The sequence below is a fragment of the Furipterus horrens genome, unplaced genomic scaffold (genome assembly GCF_987537825.1).
Source record: "Furipterus horrens unplaced genomic scaffold, mFurHor1.1.pri manual_scaffold_10, whole genome shotgun sequence".
NCBI lineage: Eukaryota > Metazoa > Chordata > Mammalia > Chiroptera > Furipteridae > Furipterus > Furipterus horrens.
In genome coordinates, this window is record NW_028327180.1 from 37,353,401 (window position 1) to 37,369,394 (window position 15,994).

Here is a 15,994-nt window from a genome sequence, read left to right on the forward strand (position 1 = left end):
GTGTGGCTTTTCCTCCGAGTGTGTATTGTAGGGGAGGCATGGGGGCTTCCAACTCTGTGGCTATAGTCAAGAGCCTTGATCTTATCCCTAAAATCCACTCCTGGGGATGAAGGGCAAGCCCCCTCCTTCATGGTCACAGCAGGGGAATCCAAGGGCAGGGCCCAGGGATGTAGACAGGACCCTGGGGCCCAGAGAAGGAAATGGAGAAGAGGCTGTGGGGCTGTCCTGTGAGTGAGAGACTTGTCCCTCTCACACACTAAGATGACCACGAAACTAAAGGAGCCTGAGGGGGGACCAGGGCCCCAAATGCTTCTGGTGATACATGGTGCCTGCAGTTGTACAACACATGTGTATACACCTGGGTCTACACCTGTGGCAAATGACAAGTCTGAGGAAAAACTAAGCCCCAGTGATGCCCCAATAGACAGGGCCCCTACCCTCTGGGAGCTCCCAGCCAGTGGGGGAGATGGATATGTAAAGAATCAGAGATTTGATAGCTAGGGCCATGGGTTGAGTGGCCACTTGGCCAGGAAGGTCAAGAGGTGACATCTGACATGATCTGAAGAAGCTGAGAGCTGGGCAGTGATGTACCAGGCAGGGAGCACAGCATGTGCCAAGGCCCTGAGGCAGGAACAGAGCTATTTCTGTATTTACCCATTAAAGGTCACTTTTTGCACTAAATAATAAGTGGTTATCATATCACAATATATAAACGCATTATATCAACATGTACACCTTAAACTTACACTATAGTACATGTTAATTATCTCAACTTAAAACAAAACTGATCATTTAAAATCTTCATAATAACTGAAAGGTGAAAATAACTCAAAAATACTTCAGCAGATGAACAGATAAAACACAATGTGTCCATCCACACACTGGAATATTACTCAGCCATGAAAAAGAGTGAAGCACTGACACACGCTACAATGTGGATGGACCTTGAACACATGATGCTCAATAAGAGAAGCCAGACACAAAAGGCCACACTATGTGATTCCATTTATGTGAAATGTCCAGGCCAGAGACAGGAAGTGGATTCGTGGTTGTCAAGGGCCGGGGGTGACTTCTGATGGGGCAGGTGTCTTTTGAGGGTGATGGAAGGTTCTGAAATTAAATAGAGGCGTCGATTTCACAACCCTGTGAATGTATTAAAAATTGTGTAATCATACTTAAAATAAATGGTGTGGTATGTGAATTGTATCTCAGTTTTTTTTAAATGACAAAATCAAAGTTAACTGCCAAGATTCAGCCCCATGATCCCCGCATTTAATTCTTTCCTTCTAGCTCCCTCTGACCCTGTGGCTGAGTTGGAGTGTGGGCAAAGAATCTCAGGGAGGCCTCCACCCTCCCTGAACTTCAGGGTCCTCACCATTGAGTGGGACAGTAGGGTCTCCTTCATGGTGCTCAGTATGTGCGTGCACACTCCATCCCCTGCCACTGGGCAGAGGCGGGCGGGGGACACACATGGGTCTTTGTGCTGTTGGCTGGCCTCATTAAGAGGCAGCCCCTGTCGCCAAGCCGCACATGGCTAAATTCTTTAGCTGAGAGCCTTCCCTCTTGGCAAACTGTGCCCAAGATGCTACAGTCCCGGGGGCTGAAACCAAGGCATGAACAGCCTCTAAGACCCCAGACCCTCAGCCCTGCTGGACAGCTCCCAGCCTCTCTGTGCCTCCATCTGGGGCTAAACTGGGGTGAAGGCCCCTGGAATCCCATAACCCACTGACACTTGCCTTTTGCAAAACCAGGAAGGGATTAAGAGATGTCAGAAAGACCGCTGTCTCCTGTCCTGACCTGGGGCAGTTAGGGAAACTAAGTCACACAGCAGCAGAGCTTGACAATGGAGATGTCACAGAATTTGGTTCCTAAGAGACCCATCATGTGCTCAGAGGGACACATAATAAATTCCTGCTATGTACTCAGAGCCAGCCCATCTTCCCTCCATCCTCCCAGGGGATCCCTAGGATACAAGGGACTTGTTCCATTACCATTTCTCAGAAGGGGAAAACCGAGGACCATGGATGACAAGGAAGGATCTAGTGCCCATAAAATGCTTATTCCAGGGCCTGGCCCCCCAAAGATGCACAGAACTAAAGAACCAGTCATGATCATCCTCAGATGTTCCTCTAGGACAGCCCTCCCTAGCAGGGACCAGAATCCCAAATTAGTAACTGAAAGCACTCCTCCAACGAGAGTCGCAAGCCCCTAACACAGACGCACACCCTAGAACTTTATGCTCATTTTATTATTAAAAATACAGAATCCAACATTCATTGCGATGGGAAGGGGGGAGGCCCCATCACCAGCTCCAGGTGTGGCAACACCACCGCCCACACCAACTCCTACAAAAACCCCCCTAGCTAGCATGCCTGGTAGTCTCCCGGCAGCTGTGCACCATATATATTTATATATAATATATATAAAACACAGATCAGGAAAGGAGGGTAGAAATATGAAATCTGTATAAATGTGTCATTTGCTTCATTAAAATGTCTTCGGGAAGCCGTTTCTTTTTTTTTGGTGGCGCTCCCACCCCCATTTTGTTTTGTCCTGTTTTCTTTTTACTTATAAATATTACTAGTCATAGAGTAGAGGAAGGGGTCTCTGACAGATGAACAAGCTTATTGCAAAGTGCAGCTTCTACTCTAAAAAGTACACCCCACCCCCACCAAAATAAAAGACCCCCCCCCCCCCCATAAAGGTGTAATCAAAAAAAGAAAAGAAAACCTGTCCAATTTGTCCTCAGGAATACAGTAAAAATTAATCACAGTATATACTTGCTGGCTCTATTTACAGAAATGTAATGTCTTCTCGGACTCAGGGGTGATCGTGAGAGGCTGTGCGACAGGCGGAGAGTTGTGATTCCAAGTGGGCTGGGGCTCCACAGTGGCCTCTGGTGTAACAGCGTGGGTTTCCACTCTGGGAGACGATCACCAGGCATGAGGAGGGTGGGACTAGGGGGAACAGGAGTCTGAGGTGGGCTCAGAACCCAGGGATCTCACCTTGCCCCTTCTGCCTCCTACTGGCCTGTCCCAGGGTACCTGTGGGGTCTGCAGTGGCCTTTAGCCAGGCCCCAACAAGTGGAACAACCAAACTAGGGGTCCCCATCCCCATTTCCCAGGGGGCCAAGGACCTCCACCTCATCCATTTATTTCCTTCCCAAAGTCACTGGCAACAAACAACAAGGAATAAATTAAATTAAAAACTCAAGTCTTTCTTATCCAACCATGAAAAATAAACAAAAAAACCCCCAACATCACTGACAGTTTCTCAGGTTCTCCAGTGCTCCTGATAAGATGGCCTAGCCAGGGAGTGAGCTCACAAACTGCCCCTCAAGCATCAGGGGCTATTGGTTTCCCTCTGACCTTGGGGCTGGTCCTGGGGCCAGTGGACAGGCCTCTGCAGGTGGGGGCAGCACCAGTTGTGGGAGAGCCAGGTGTCTCTATTTGGTCTTGGATGCGGTCGTCCAGGTGGGGCCAGTGTCTTGCAGGCCAGGACTAGGAGCCCAAGAGGGTCCAAAGCACTGGGACAGTGCTGAGGAAGAGCTGGCAGCTGCCCAGGTTGCTACACGAATTATTGCTGGTGAAGATGGGCTCAGGGGCCTCATATAGGGTCTCATCTGGAGAACACGGAGACAGGATGGTCAGCAGCAGCCCAGACCCCTCCCTAAATGGCCACCCCCTATCTGTTTCTCACTGCTTTCTAGAGCTTATACTGATATGATCATTAAATGTCTCAACCTTGTTTGCCCCTTGAGGCACTGAGATTTCTGTCTACCTTGGTTGGGCTCTACCTCCAGTGCACATCGAGGTGAATAGCTGGCACCCAACTAATGTGTCCCTGGCACTTGGGTGAAGTCTCAAGGCTGTAGAAGCTCCTTTGCCTCTGGGTAAAGCTCCGGTATTTCAAGGGCTCAGAACAAACCCTTTGATCTGTCTTGGGAAACCTCCCTGATTACCACACATGGGGCTACGGCCTCAGCGAGGGGCCTAGGGATAGGCTTCAATCTTCACTTGCGAAGGTCTAAATGTCCCAATTGGTGGATGGGAAACTGAGGCTCAAGGGTGAGCCTGCCATTGCTGAGGTTGTGGGCCTCCCCAACCTGTGCTGTAACCATCCCCTGACTCTTCTGACCACTCAGTGTGTCCTCAATGAGGACACAAGGGTGGGGACCTAGACCCTGCCCAACTCCCTTAATACTTACTGGTTGGCCGCACATAAACCTTCAGCCGCAGGCAGGGCCTATCCACAGCATTGGGAGGTGTAGCAGCTGGAAGAGAGGGGTTGTGGGTGAATGGGGCAGGGGACTTTCAGTGGCCAAGACATCCTGGCACAGTAACCCCCTCATACACCTGTCCCCTGACCATTCCTTTGCTGAACTCTAACCTCAAAAACTGGGGGTACCCCTGGCCAGGTAGCTCAGTTACAGTGACGTCCTGATGTGCCAAAGTTGCAGGTTTGATCCCTGGACAGGGCACATACAAGACTAAACCAATGAATGCATAAATAATTAAAACAATAACAACAAAAGAAATGTGGGTATCTGTGTCTAGCTCCATCTCACCCCAGAGCAACACAGAGCACAGTTCTAAGGTGATAGATAAAAATACATTTATTTTTTATTGATCAGCCAAAACTCAGTGTAACCAAATGATCAACATGGGATCAAGCCCCTGCTCTCTGAGTGCCTGTCAGCAAGTCACCCCCTATCTGGGTCTTGGCTGGTACACAGGAGGTAATTGGGAAACAATTATTTCCACCTGAGAGACAACAGAAGCCAGTTACCCTGGGATGGAGGCAGGTTCCACCTCTCCTGCGGGAACCCACACTGCAGAGGTCATGTGGATGTAGAAGCATATTGGGTCCTCATGCCTAAAATGCCACCATTATTGCTCCTTGCTTCCTGGCAGACATGACAAGAGCCCTGGAGGGGAGCGGGGTGGTGGTGCCACAGCTCAGTCATGAATCACAAGGGAGATGGCTGGCAGGGTGTACACATGTAAATAGGTGTGGGCACCCACAGAGCTACAGCTGGGCCTGCCCCTGCCCGTATTCTTGACCTGTCCCGTCTTCGACTGCCACCTCTGTCCCACTACCTAGAAGCCCCTCACTTTGGGAGATGAAGATAAAGAGCACGTAATAAAAATAACATTTGTCACAGAGATAAGACAAATAATTACAATAATTATCTTTATGAAATGCCCATCTCAGAAAGAAAATGTAATTTTTCTTATATTACAGGACTTAATTTAAACACCTTCTTCCTCCGCCCCCACCCCCTTCTTCCCTGAATTAAAAGGAAAAATTCATATACAGCAGAAAAGGAGGAAATTGAGTTTTTAAGTTTTAAAACGCCTTGTGGAGTTTAATTGGACAAAACAGGAGCCAGAATGTCAAGGAGCTGGGTCCTTTCCCTGCAGCAGGGGGTGAGGGAGTGTGGCTGAGGTAGGGCCCAGGAGATCCTTGCCCAGGCCAGGAGGTACTGGGTGGAACAAAGACTCTGCCCTCTCACCTGTCTCTGACCAAGCTGCAGTCTCCCACCAGATTCCGTATGCCTCAGTTTCCTCCCTCAGCTGTGGGACAAGCTAACTGACGGTGAGGCCATCGGCTCCTCCAGCTTAGAGGTCCAGTGGCCGATCCAGAAAGCGAGGTCGTATGTATGGCCTCAGCCCGCTCTGAGCCTGTTTCCCCGTATGCAAAATAGGGACTCTGACAGAATTTCCGGGGCTTGCTGGGTGGAGAACGAGAACACTCAAGAGGCTGACCTCGGGACAGAGGCCAGCGCTGCACAAGGTGCGGGGCAGAAACCACGTCCTAGCCTCCACCCCTAGACCCCGCCGCGCCCGCCCACTCACAGATGTAGTAGTACTCGTGGCCCGGGCGGAATTCAAAGCCCAGCGAGAAAGGCGTGAAGAGCTGGAATTTCTCGGAGAACTTGAGCGGTCCCCCGGGTGCCGCAGGCCGGTTGCACTCCCAGCGCTTGAAGCCGCGCTGCCGGTGGTCGCAGGAGGCGTGGCCTTTGTCGTTGACCATGTATAGCACGTAGTGCTCCATGCGCTCGACCGGCGGCAGCGGCGCCCCATAGTGCGGGCAGTAGATGTCCAGGTAGTCGTTGATGCTCACCTCCACCGTGTAACCCCCGCTGTCGTCCGCCAAGCCCGCGTGAAACCTGGGGGAGGGATCGGCGGTCAGCGAGGAGCGGAGCCAGCTCGGAGATTGGACCAGAGAGTCAGCACGGGAGCAGGATCCGGGGTGGAGATGGGAAGCGTAGGAGGAGGGGCCAGGGTCAAGGGATGGAAACTGTGTGGGGCCGGGGTCTATGCGGGGGCGTGGTCAGCACGTGGCGGAGGGCGGTTTTCGGGGACCGCTGGGAGATTCCAGAGTGCGAGCCCACGGTCCCCTGACTGGCACTCACCACCACCCCCAGGTCCCGGGCGCAGCAGACTGGTCAGCTGGCAAGCGCCTAAACCTCTGGCCCACAACATGACTGGAACTAGAAAGGAGGAACTGCCACCAGGTATGCTTGGTAAAATGCAAACGACAGGTATCACGTGATTCCGAGGCACCTCCCCATCCCCAGGTCCCTCTTAGGCAAACAGGCTTCGCACAAGCTGTTCCGCCACCAGGAAGTCCTTCTCCAGAAACGTCATTACGTCTTGGCTTCTGCGCCTCCTTCTCCAGACAGTCCCCCATCCTGCCCACCACATACAGCCTCGTTAGCTCTCCTGCAGATCTGCCTACCAGGAAAGCCCCAGGTGGCTCAGTGACACACGCCCGGAGTTTCGGCCTCTGGGGCAAGTTCTGCCTCCACTACCTTCAGCTTCCCTGCAGGTGGTGAGGCTTCAAATGAAGAACGCCTCAGTCACTCCCTCGTTCTGACTCAGAGGTGTCTTGGGTTCGACCGCAACCCTACGCCTTCCATCCTGTGTGACCCCAGTGAATCCGCGTCCTCCCTCGGAAGCCTCGGGAATCCAGCAGCTGCCCCCCAAGCTCTTGGTCACTCCATCACCCCTGACATCCCCACCCTTCACCAAGCCCTGACTCCCAGCCTTTGCCAGGGAGGTTCCTTTAACTGTCATGCAGCTGAGCCCCTTCCTGGGGGAGCCCTGACCCAGCCTTGTTTTGGGAGGATGGAGGTCAGCTGGCAGCTCCTCTTCCATCACCGCCTCGGGTCACAGCGGCAAGAGCCTTTAGATCTTTTGGACATGCGGTCTCCCGGGTCCCTGTCATGTAAATGCAGCCTGGACCAAGGGGGGACAAAGGGGGGGCCCCCCAGAGGGGCTTATTAGCACATAAAAAAACCTAAGCATCCAGGCTTGTAGAGTAGGCTCTGCCATGCTGCCCCTGTATTCTCCTCCCTCCCGGTACAGGCCGGGAAACTAAGACAGGGCCACGGTGGGTGGCAGGGAAGGCACAGGCTGCTGGGATCCCAGCCTTCCTGCTGCCTCTGTACCCATCCTGCCAGCAGCCCCAGCCCATGGGAGGGAGCTTGGATGGCCCCCATGCTGGGAGCACTAATTGGCACAGCCGGCACCTGAGGGGGTGGCGGGATTACCAGATGGCAGAGGCTGGCCCCCCCGCTGCCCCTGAGCTGCTGCACCAGGAGGGCCAGGGCTCCTGGGACAGCCGTAAGTGGGAATGAGGCAAGCAGAATACCCTGCTCTCTTGTGCCTGTTTCCCTATCCATCACTACAGCAGTGATTTCGAGTCTGTAGCTAAGATCAAGGCACACAGAACTTCAGTTCTGGGAGCTGAAGGGAGCAGATTCTACCCCAGCCCCTTCCCCATTCTGTTGGGTTTGTCTAGGGATGGGAAGCTCATCCTACTCCCACAGAAGTGGGCGGTTTTTTATAGAATTAATGTGTCTGAAAGCAAGACTCAGGAAGTGGGGGTTGGGCTGGGACCAGGGTCAGCTTTGCACTCTGCCCATCCCTCAGGCTGCCCAAGACTGGTCAGGCAACAGTGTCTCATTGATGGGCCATATCCTCCAGCCCCTTGGGCTTGATCGATGCAGAAGTCACTCCAGGCTTTTTGAAAAGTCATTTTTGCTCCTTCTTGGCCCCATTGAAAACTCCATTGATCAGCCAACGATGGCAGCAGCAGCCGAGCACCTGCCTAGTGACTGGCAGGTACCCATGCCAGGCCCTGTGGGGCAGACTGCCATGGGGGAACCAGGCTGGAAGAGCTGCCATCCTGGCCCCCAACACCTCTGGGCCTCAGTTTCCCTTCCCATCCTGGCACAATGCCTGGGAATGCTCATATAGTCTGAAAGAGAGCCTGGCTCTCTGCAGGGCTTTCTTGAGACCAGAATGGACTCAGGAAGGTGGGAGCCACAGTATGATCTTTTCCTCCCTCTCTCCCTCTGCCTGTGTCCCCCATTACGCCTGCCTCCCCCTACACCAGATGCCACCATCATTCCTCTTCACCTTCTGAAAAGCATCAAAGACCAAGGACGCTTTGCTGGCTCAGAGGCTGGACATCTGTGCCCCACCAGGCCAGTAAGTCTTCTGGCCTTCCAAAATCCAGGGCTCACTTTTATGAATGTCAGTCAGACTCTGTGATCCAATGGCTCAAAACCCTCTCCACCGCTCAGAATAAAACCCAAGTCCTCCTAGGCCCACAAGGCCCCATGTGGCCCCAACACCCCCACCCTCATCACCCTCTGCCTGCCTTACAGCCACACCAGCCTCCTGGCTGTTCCTGTTCCTACCAAGGGCCTTTGCACACACTCTTCCCTCTGCCTGGAATGCTTTTCCCTGCCTCTTCATCATATCTCATTACAATATCATCAATTTTACCTCTACATAGTACATTACCCTCCTGGACCATGAGGGTTGGCCTCCTTCTCCACCCCTTCCCTGTGACTAACATAGGCCCTGTATACAGTGGCACTTAATACATGTTTGTCGATCAAACAAAGGCCAAAGATTCAAGGTGTTATAGTCTTGGGGAGCAAACAGTGGCCCCCATGTGGGGAAGAGAGGACCCCAGGTAGGCGTGTCCCAGGAGAATCCCTGCCCCCAACCAGAACTCTGGCTACTTAAGGGCTATTTTCCCCTTCCTGGCTCTAAAATAGCAATGGCCTTGCTGTGTTGGCATTCCCAGTGCCAAGCTAGCTATCAAGCCAGGGTGGGCACCTCATTCCTGCTTGTGTGGAGGAGAAACCCATCTCCAAAACCAAGCCTGATGCCTGGTACCCTGGTACAAGCAATACAAAACCTTCATTTCCTCCATTTGGGCCTTAGCCTGATATACAAATACTCTCCCTTTGCAGCAGATAGAGATGGAAATTCTCACTAAGGGGTTACTAACTGATTACTTGGGATCTTTCCAAGACAGAGGGCTGGCTACTCAGGCTTTCAGAACTTCTGTTCCCTCCCCCACCTACACCCTCCCGCCCCCGTCAGTCCCCATCTTAATAACCCTGCAAAAGTATGCTCCTCCAGCTAGTCCTCCCAGCCCTGGGTGATCCCTCACCCATCCGGGCTCCCTGACCTGCCCTTCACAACCACCCCCAACATTGAGGGCCATTCACTCCCTGCAATCACCCACAAGCTGTTAATTAGCTCCAACTGGCCAATTGTTGTCATTAGGAACTAATAGCAAAGCAACTAATTAGGGATCTCACCTAAAACAAGAGTGGGGGCTTCCAAGACTGGAAATAGAGGCACTGATGGGGTGGGCAGTAGGCCAGGGCCCTGGGTTCCCATCTTGCACCCTAGTGGAGCACAGCCTATTTGTCCTTGCCTGCTGCCTCTAGAGAGGCCCCTTAGGCCTCAGTGCTCACCCCCCAGAGTTATGAGGGGCCGAGAAGACATTTCCCTGTCTGAGGCCTGGCCACCAGGAAGAGGGGCTGGTTGGAACCTGAGGGAAAATTAGGGCCCGAAGGTAGTGCAGGGTTGGAAAGGACATGTATGGCCTTGTGGGTATAGGAGATACATTGAGTACAGGGGCCCCAGATCTAAAGCAAGAGGAAAAAAAATGAGACATGGTGACTGCAAAGGGTGGGAAAGGGGTGCAGAATCAGTAAGGGGCCTCAGTCTCTGTAAGACATGACCCAGATGCAGTCCACAGTCCTGTCTTGAACATCCCCACTCTGTCCCCAGAATGCACAATGCCCGTGACACTCCTTGGCCAGCCCCAGACTTGGTTGCCTCTTGGAGAAGGGAACACACAATTGTGCTTGGCTTCCCCATGGCCTTGGTTGACTCACTCACCTCTGGTCTATGAAATGGAAGCACCATTGGGCACCTGACCCATAAGGTGGGCGGGTTAGAGGGCTGCATGGCTGGGTGGTGGGCTGGGCAAGGGGGCAACTTGGCCCATGTGGTGAATGGAACCCCTCAAAGCCAATATCCTCAGGTTGACAGGGAGACTAAGGCATGGGGCTGAGTGCCCACAATAGCCAAGTGGGTACAGGGACAAGTGTGGGCTGCACCTGCGGTGGGGTCTGGTTGGCTGTGAAGTTTGAAGTCTGGTTGAAGTGAAAACAAAACCCCAATGGCTTTTGTGCTCACACACCAATCTGAGATGAAGGTGGCATGGTGGGAGCTTGGCCCCTTCTCACCCCCTACCACACACAGCCCACCTGGTGAGTGGGAGACACATTCTAACGCTCCCTCTGGACCCACTTCCCAAAGAGAAAAATCCCACAGGGACACCATAGGGCATGTCCTGAAGTGGAGGGAAGGGGAAAGGTGGTGTCACAGAAAAGCTGACTGAGGGGGTGGGATCTCCAGCAGGCCTGGCCTGGCGCAGGGGCTATAGAAGGCCACTGGAAGGAAATCACTGCCTCCCACACCCCCATTAATTGAGCTGCTGCCCCCAGGACAACTTCCACCTCCACCCATGCCCCGAGGGACCTGTGAACCTGGCGGGAACATCTGCTGGGAGGCCCATAGGTGGGAGATGCCAGCCCCACCCCCAGCTCAGCTCAGCTCCCAGGCAGGTAGAGGCCAATCCCTCAGTGTCTACTGTTAGCCCTGATCCTCCATCTTGGATCCTCAGTTTTTCCTCTGCTGAGACCACCCAGGGTGGTCCACAGTGGGGAGGGACAGGAGTACCCACCTGCCCATCAGACCACAGGAATCCTGTGCAGCCTAGCTCAGACCGAGAGAGAGAGGAAGCCCAGACCCCCAGCAGGCGGGAATATCTTAGAACTGCCCTATTTAGCCCTCCCTCCCCAACACTGCCACTCCCACCCTGGAACGTCACTGTCACTGGATTTGGGGGCCTGGAGGAACCTCCTCTTGCCCACAGGAGCTGCCTTGATTTCCCTTCTCTCTGGAGGGGCTCTCTGTACCACTTGGAGTCCTGCTGCCATCCTCCCAGGGGCATAGCTTGCTGGCCCCCACTTCACAGAGAAGACATGCATTTAGGAGCCAAGCCGCCCACCTGAACTTACACCCAGGGTTCCAAGACCCACAATTTCAAGTCCAGGCCCTCCCACGGCCTCCTGGACCCCACCTTCTTCTTATTTTTTAAATGATTTTATTTTTTATTTTTAGAGAGAGGGGAAGGGAGGGAGAGAGGAAGAGAAACATTGATGTGTGAGAGAAATGTTGATTGGTTGCCTCTCGCGTGCCTCCAACCGGGGACCTGGCCCTGGCCCCCAACCCAGGCATGGACCCTGACTGGGAATCGAACTGGTAGCATTTCACTTGGCAGGCTGGTGCTCAACCCACTGAACCACATCAGCCAGGGCACCTCACCTTCTTGCCCCAAGTCCCCACACCCACCGGGTCTGTCAAGCCAAGTGGAAGAGCTTTCAAACAAAACAAAAAGCCTCAAGTGGCAAAACATAGCCTTGCCCCTTCAGAGCAGGCCCCCCCAGAGGCCCAGGCAAGGCTGGGGGGGATGAGGAAAGGGACAGAGGCTCCACACCTACACCATGGGAATATCCTCCCCAAATCCCCATTTTCCCACTGGGTCATTTGAGAGGAAATGTGGCAATCAGCCAATGGAGGGCAAGGGGAGGTGGCTAGAGCCCAAGATGCCTGGTGGAGCTAGGCACCAAGCCCAGAGCCCCCATCCAGGCCAGCACAGCTGGGTACACTTTGACTGCAGTGTTCCAGGTAGGTGGGGAGTATGAGGGTTGGCAGGTGTCCTGCATGGTGCCCACTCTGCACAACACTGGCCCCTCTGCATAACAGACAGCACAGGGCCCAAGGGATCTGGACATATCTCCCAGCAGTGGCCCACCTGGCTCAAGGAGGGGGTGTAGGGTGGGCAGGGAAGGTAGACTGTGTGCCACCAGAGGCCCTGGGACAGCCAGAGCCAGACTGCATATGCAGACACACGTGTTCTCCACAGACATGCTAAAGTACACACATATGTACCCTACACACACATTTCCCCATGCACAAGCATGCAGATGCAGATACACGCATGTACCCCAGACACCACACACATTCCACACGCAGACATATTCCTGAAAATGTGTTACTCTCCACACACATGCATTCCAGACATAATCACATAGACATGTAAACATGCCAGGGCCACCATGCATACGTAGGCATATGTGTCACTGCCACACAAACCAACGTGTGCACCATACACACAGACCCTGCATGTCAGGGACAATAACACACATTGACACATTCAGACACACCCCACAGCCCCTGCACCCTCCATGTGCACAAATGCACATGTAGCCCCATACTTGACCAGTAGCCAGGCCAGGTGAGGGCAGCTGGCCCAGGACCCTGGCCCAGTGACACCCAGTGGCCAGCCTGGGGATGGACAGCAGCTGGTGGGGGTGCCTGCCAGGGGAGGGTGGCTGGACTGGCAAAAGGGCTCCACCCTTTGATAGCGGTGGAAGTGGGTGCAGGGCTCCAAAGTCTGTAGGCCACAGGAAATGATCTGCACAGCAGAAGGGCATAATTTGGAAACAGCCACACACTTACTACCTCAATGCAGGTAGGCACCAGGCCTAGCCAGGTGAAGGTGGCTGGCCTCACCATAGTGCCGCCAGTGCCTGTCCATCCCCATCTGAGCACAGCCACCCCCTGGCTCTTCTCTTCTGTCTATCTGTCCTGGATTCAAGCTGCCTAGCCCTAGTTGAGTTCCCTTCCTCACAGTGCCTTCTGTGTGTGCCACTCACACTCAGCAATCACCTCCTCTCGTTTCTATGTTTCCTCAGCCTGCCACCACCACTGATCCCTCTGATTTGACCCCATCCTTGTCTCTCCCAAACCAGGCCTGTCTCTCATCTCTGTCCCTGGGACTGCCTCATGTTTTAGGCCTGCTTCCTGACCCTTTGCCTTTCCCCAGGCTATAGTCCCTGAACTGGGTACCCTCAGACCCTGAGGCTGAACACCACCCCTCCACCTGTGCCTGAGACACCTCATCACTGGGCGCAGGTTCTAGTTCAGCCACCCTTGGGCACTAAACCTCCCAAGGGGTGCCCAGGCACCAAGGGTCCCTGGCAGAGCCCCCCAGTGCCAGCAATGAATGGATCCATGATGCACCCAACCCCTACCACCATCACAAGATGGGCGTCCCTATCTGGGACACCCCAGGCAAGAGGAGGAGAGGGAGGTGAGAAAGGTGTGTGGGCCAGGGTCTGCACCAGACAAGCAAGGCCATAGCTTCAGGCAGCTGGTCAGAGCAGGACTGTCCGATCCGCAACAGGAGAAGGCTGAGTGGCAGCACAACCAAGACTGAGGACCTCCTTTCCCTGGTGGGATCCTGCCAGCAGCACAGCCCCATGGCAGGTGGGGCAGAGGGGCTGTCCCAACGACCCCCTTCTGTCCCAGTTCCTCATTTGTTTAGCATTTGCTAGAACAAAGGACAGGCCATGACAGGGACAGGAATTTTGAAGCTGAAAACAAAAACTTGGTCTGGGAAGCACTGCCCACTGGGCTCCCTGCTCGGCTGGCTGCAGGGAAGAGCCTTAATCAAACCCACATGTAACCAGCAGGACTAGCAGCAAGGGAACCAGCTCCAAGGTGGCCTGTCTGGCCCTCCTTAGCACGGGGTCTGTCCTGGGCTCCTGGGTCCAACCCACAGCTGGGTGAGTAACTGAGGGGAGTGTCTGGGTGTGCTCCCTGCCCCCACGGTGGACACTGGCCACCCTTGTCCCAGAGACTGCCTCAAAGACCGCTGTTTATACAACTTTTGGCCCAAGGATTGAGGACAGCAAAAGACAGTGGTGGTGGGGGAGCAGAAAACAGGCTCAGAAGGGTGTTCAGCAGGGCTTGGAAAAACAGAGAAAGTGACCAGTGGCAGAAGGGCAGGGAGCTGGGAGGCTGGCTGCCTCAGACCCCCATGTGCAGCCCAGCCACCACGGGAAAGCTGTGTGACCCTATGTGCTGCAGCCAACAATAAAGTCACAGGACCTCAGGGCCCTATCTCCCATGGGACCCCCAGCCCACTCTGGTCTTCAAGACCCAGGATGCCTAGAGGCTTCTGTTGATATCCAGGATGTGGTCAGTCACCAGCAAACTTTTCTCACTTCATCTAATGGGGACTTTTGCTGCCTACCAAATTGTACTCAGTGCCCAGCACTGAGGAGGATGTACAGGCAGGCATACAGGCATTGGCACATAGGCAGGCTGGGCACGAGGCCACCTGGGTCCCTAGCCCAGCTCTTGTTCCCTCGCCATGACCTTGAGCCAGCTGCTCATCCCCTCTGTACCTCAGTTTCCCCATCAGAGATGAGTGAGGGTACCACCCGGTCAAAACCAGGGGCTGACTCCTAGTTCCCTACGTACCTCAGTCTCCCCGTTCCTACAAAGCAGGAACCAGAAACCTCCTAGAGTGAAGGTAGAAGCTGGGTCAGCAGGGAGGGGACACTCCAACTTCCTCAAGTTATTCTGGGGACCTGCTGGCAGGACATGCCTATGGACCCTGGGGGAGAGAGCACAGTCCCCCATCTCCGGGCATAGCTCAGTGCCAAGGTTCCCGGGGGATCCCCACCAACTCTGAAAGGGGGTTCCCTGGAGAGGCCTGAGGATGGGATTTCCCAAGTCCGTAATGGAACTTAGGGCTGCACAGCTTCTGAGGGTGCCAGAGGGGATCCCCTAACTCCTGGGGATCGTGGCGCTCTGGGGCATGCGGGCACAAGTCCCGCAAGACTGCACAGCAGTGGGGCACCCAGGAAGGAGAATGCATGAGCAGTGCAAGTCCCCCAAACTCCAATGGGGCTGGGACTCCCTGGGGGCTTCCGTGGGGACCAGACACCCCCACTCCGGAAGCAGCACGGTTGGAGGACACCCGGACGGAGCTCAGGGCAGGGAGGCCGCCCGGGACGAGGGACATCCTGGGTCTCCCAGTGCCCCGTCCCCACCCGTGTTCACCTGGGGTTGCTGCGGTTCCAGTAGACGGCGTAGCGGTCCGAGTTGGCACGGGCGGCGTCCTCGGCGTGCACTAAGGGCGGCGGCGACGGTGGCAGGAGCAGCAGCAATAGAACTGGCAGCAGCGGGCGCTGCGCGGGCGCCATGGCCCGGGTCCGGCTGCCGCGCTCCCCTGGCTGCCGCCTGCCAGCCGTCTCCGCCTCCTCCTCCTCCTCCGCTGCCGCCGCCACCACAGCCACCACCGAGCAGGCGGGAGCAGGGCGGAAGGGAGGAGGGCGCGCTAACGCTTGGAGATCCTTGGCCGCCCCCGCCTGGGCGCCCGACCTCAGGCGCCGAGAAGACAGGCGGCAATGGGATAGGCGCCAGGGTCGCCCCGGGCACCGGCCCGGCCGCATGGACTCTCGGAGCGCGGGCCGCCACCGCACCCGCTGAGGAGGGGCCGGGGCTCCGGCCTTTGTCCCTCCCGAGCGCTGGGAGGGCCGCGGGCGCCCCCTCCTGCCGTGCCCCGGCCAAGCGGGGGTGGGCGGGGGCTTCTGCTTCAACCGCGCCCCCTGCCCCAGCCAAAGCGTCCCAATCCTGTACACATCCGGCTGCCTGGACCCTCAGCGGCCTGCCGCTGCAATCCCATCATCACATAGCCCTCACCAAGGTTCCCTGAGTTCTTCTCTGTCACATTCATGCAGGCCACCAAG

At 55.2% G+C, this 15,994-nt stretch overlaps 1 protein-coding gene across 2 annotated transcripts; it reads right to left on the minus strand.

Moving 5' to 3' along the window:
- Nucleotides 1-2,227: 2,227 nt before the first annotated feature.
- On the minus strand, nucleotides 2,228-15,747 carry EFNA2 (ephrin A2). Of its 2 annotated transcripts, XR_016513475.1 has the most exons (5): nucleotides 15,306-15,747; nucleotides 5,859-6,172; nucleotides 4,208-4,273; nucleotides 3,369-3,622; nucleotides 2,228-2,957 (listed from the first exon to the last, which is right to left on the minus strand). XR_016513475.1 is itself a non-coding variant. In XM_090289154.1 (4 exons), exons 1-4 carry the CDS (start codon nucleotides 15,695-15,697, stop codon nucleotides 3,501-3,503), a joined length of 894 nt encoding a protein of 297 aa, XP_090145280.1. In that variant the 5' UTR covers nucleotides 15,698-15,747; the 3' UTR covers nucleotides 2,228-3,500. The 2 variants fall into 2 exon arrangements, 1 of the variants encoding a protein (XP_090145280.1); XM_090289154.1 differs by having other exon boundaries at nucleotides 2,228-3,622.
- Between the last annotated feature and the right edge of the window lie 247 nt (nucleotides 15,748-15,994).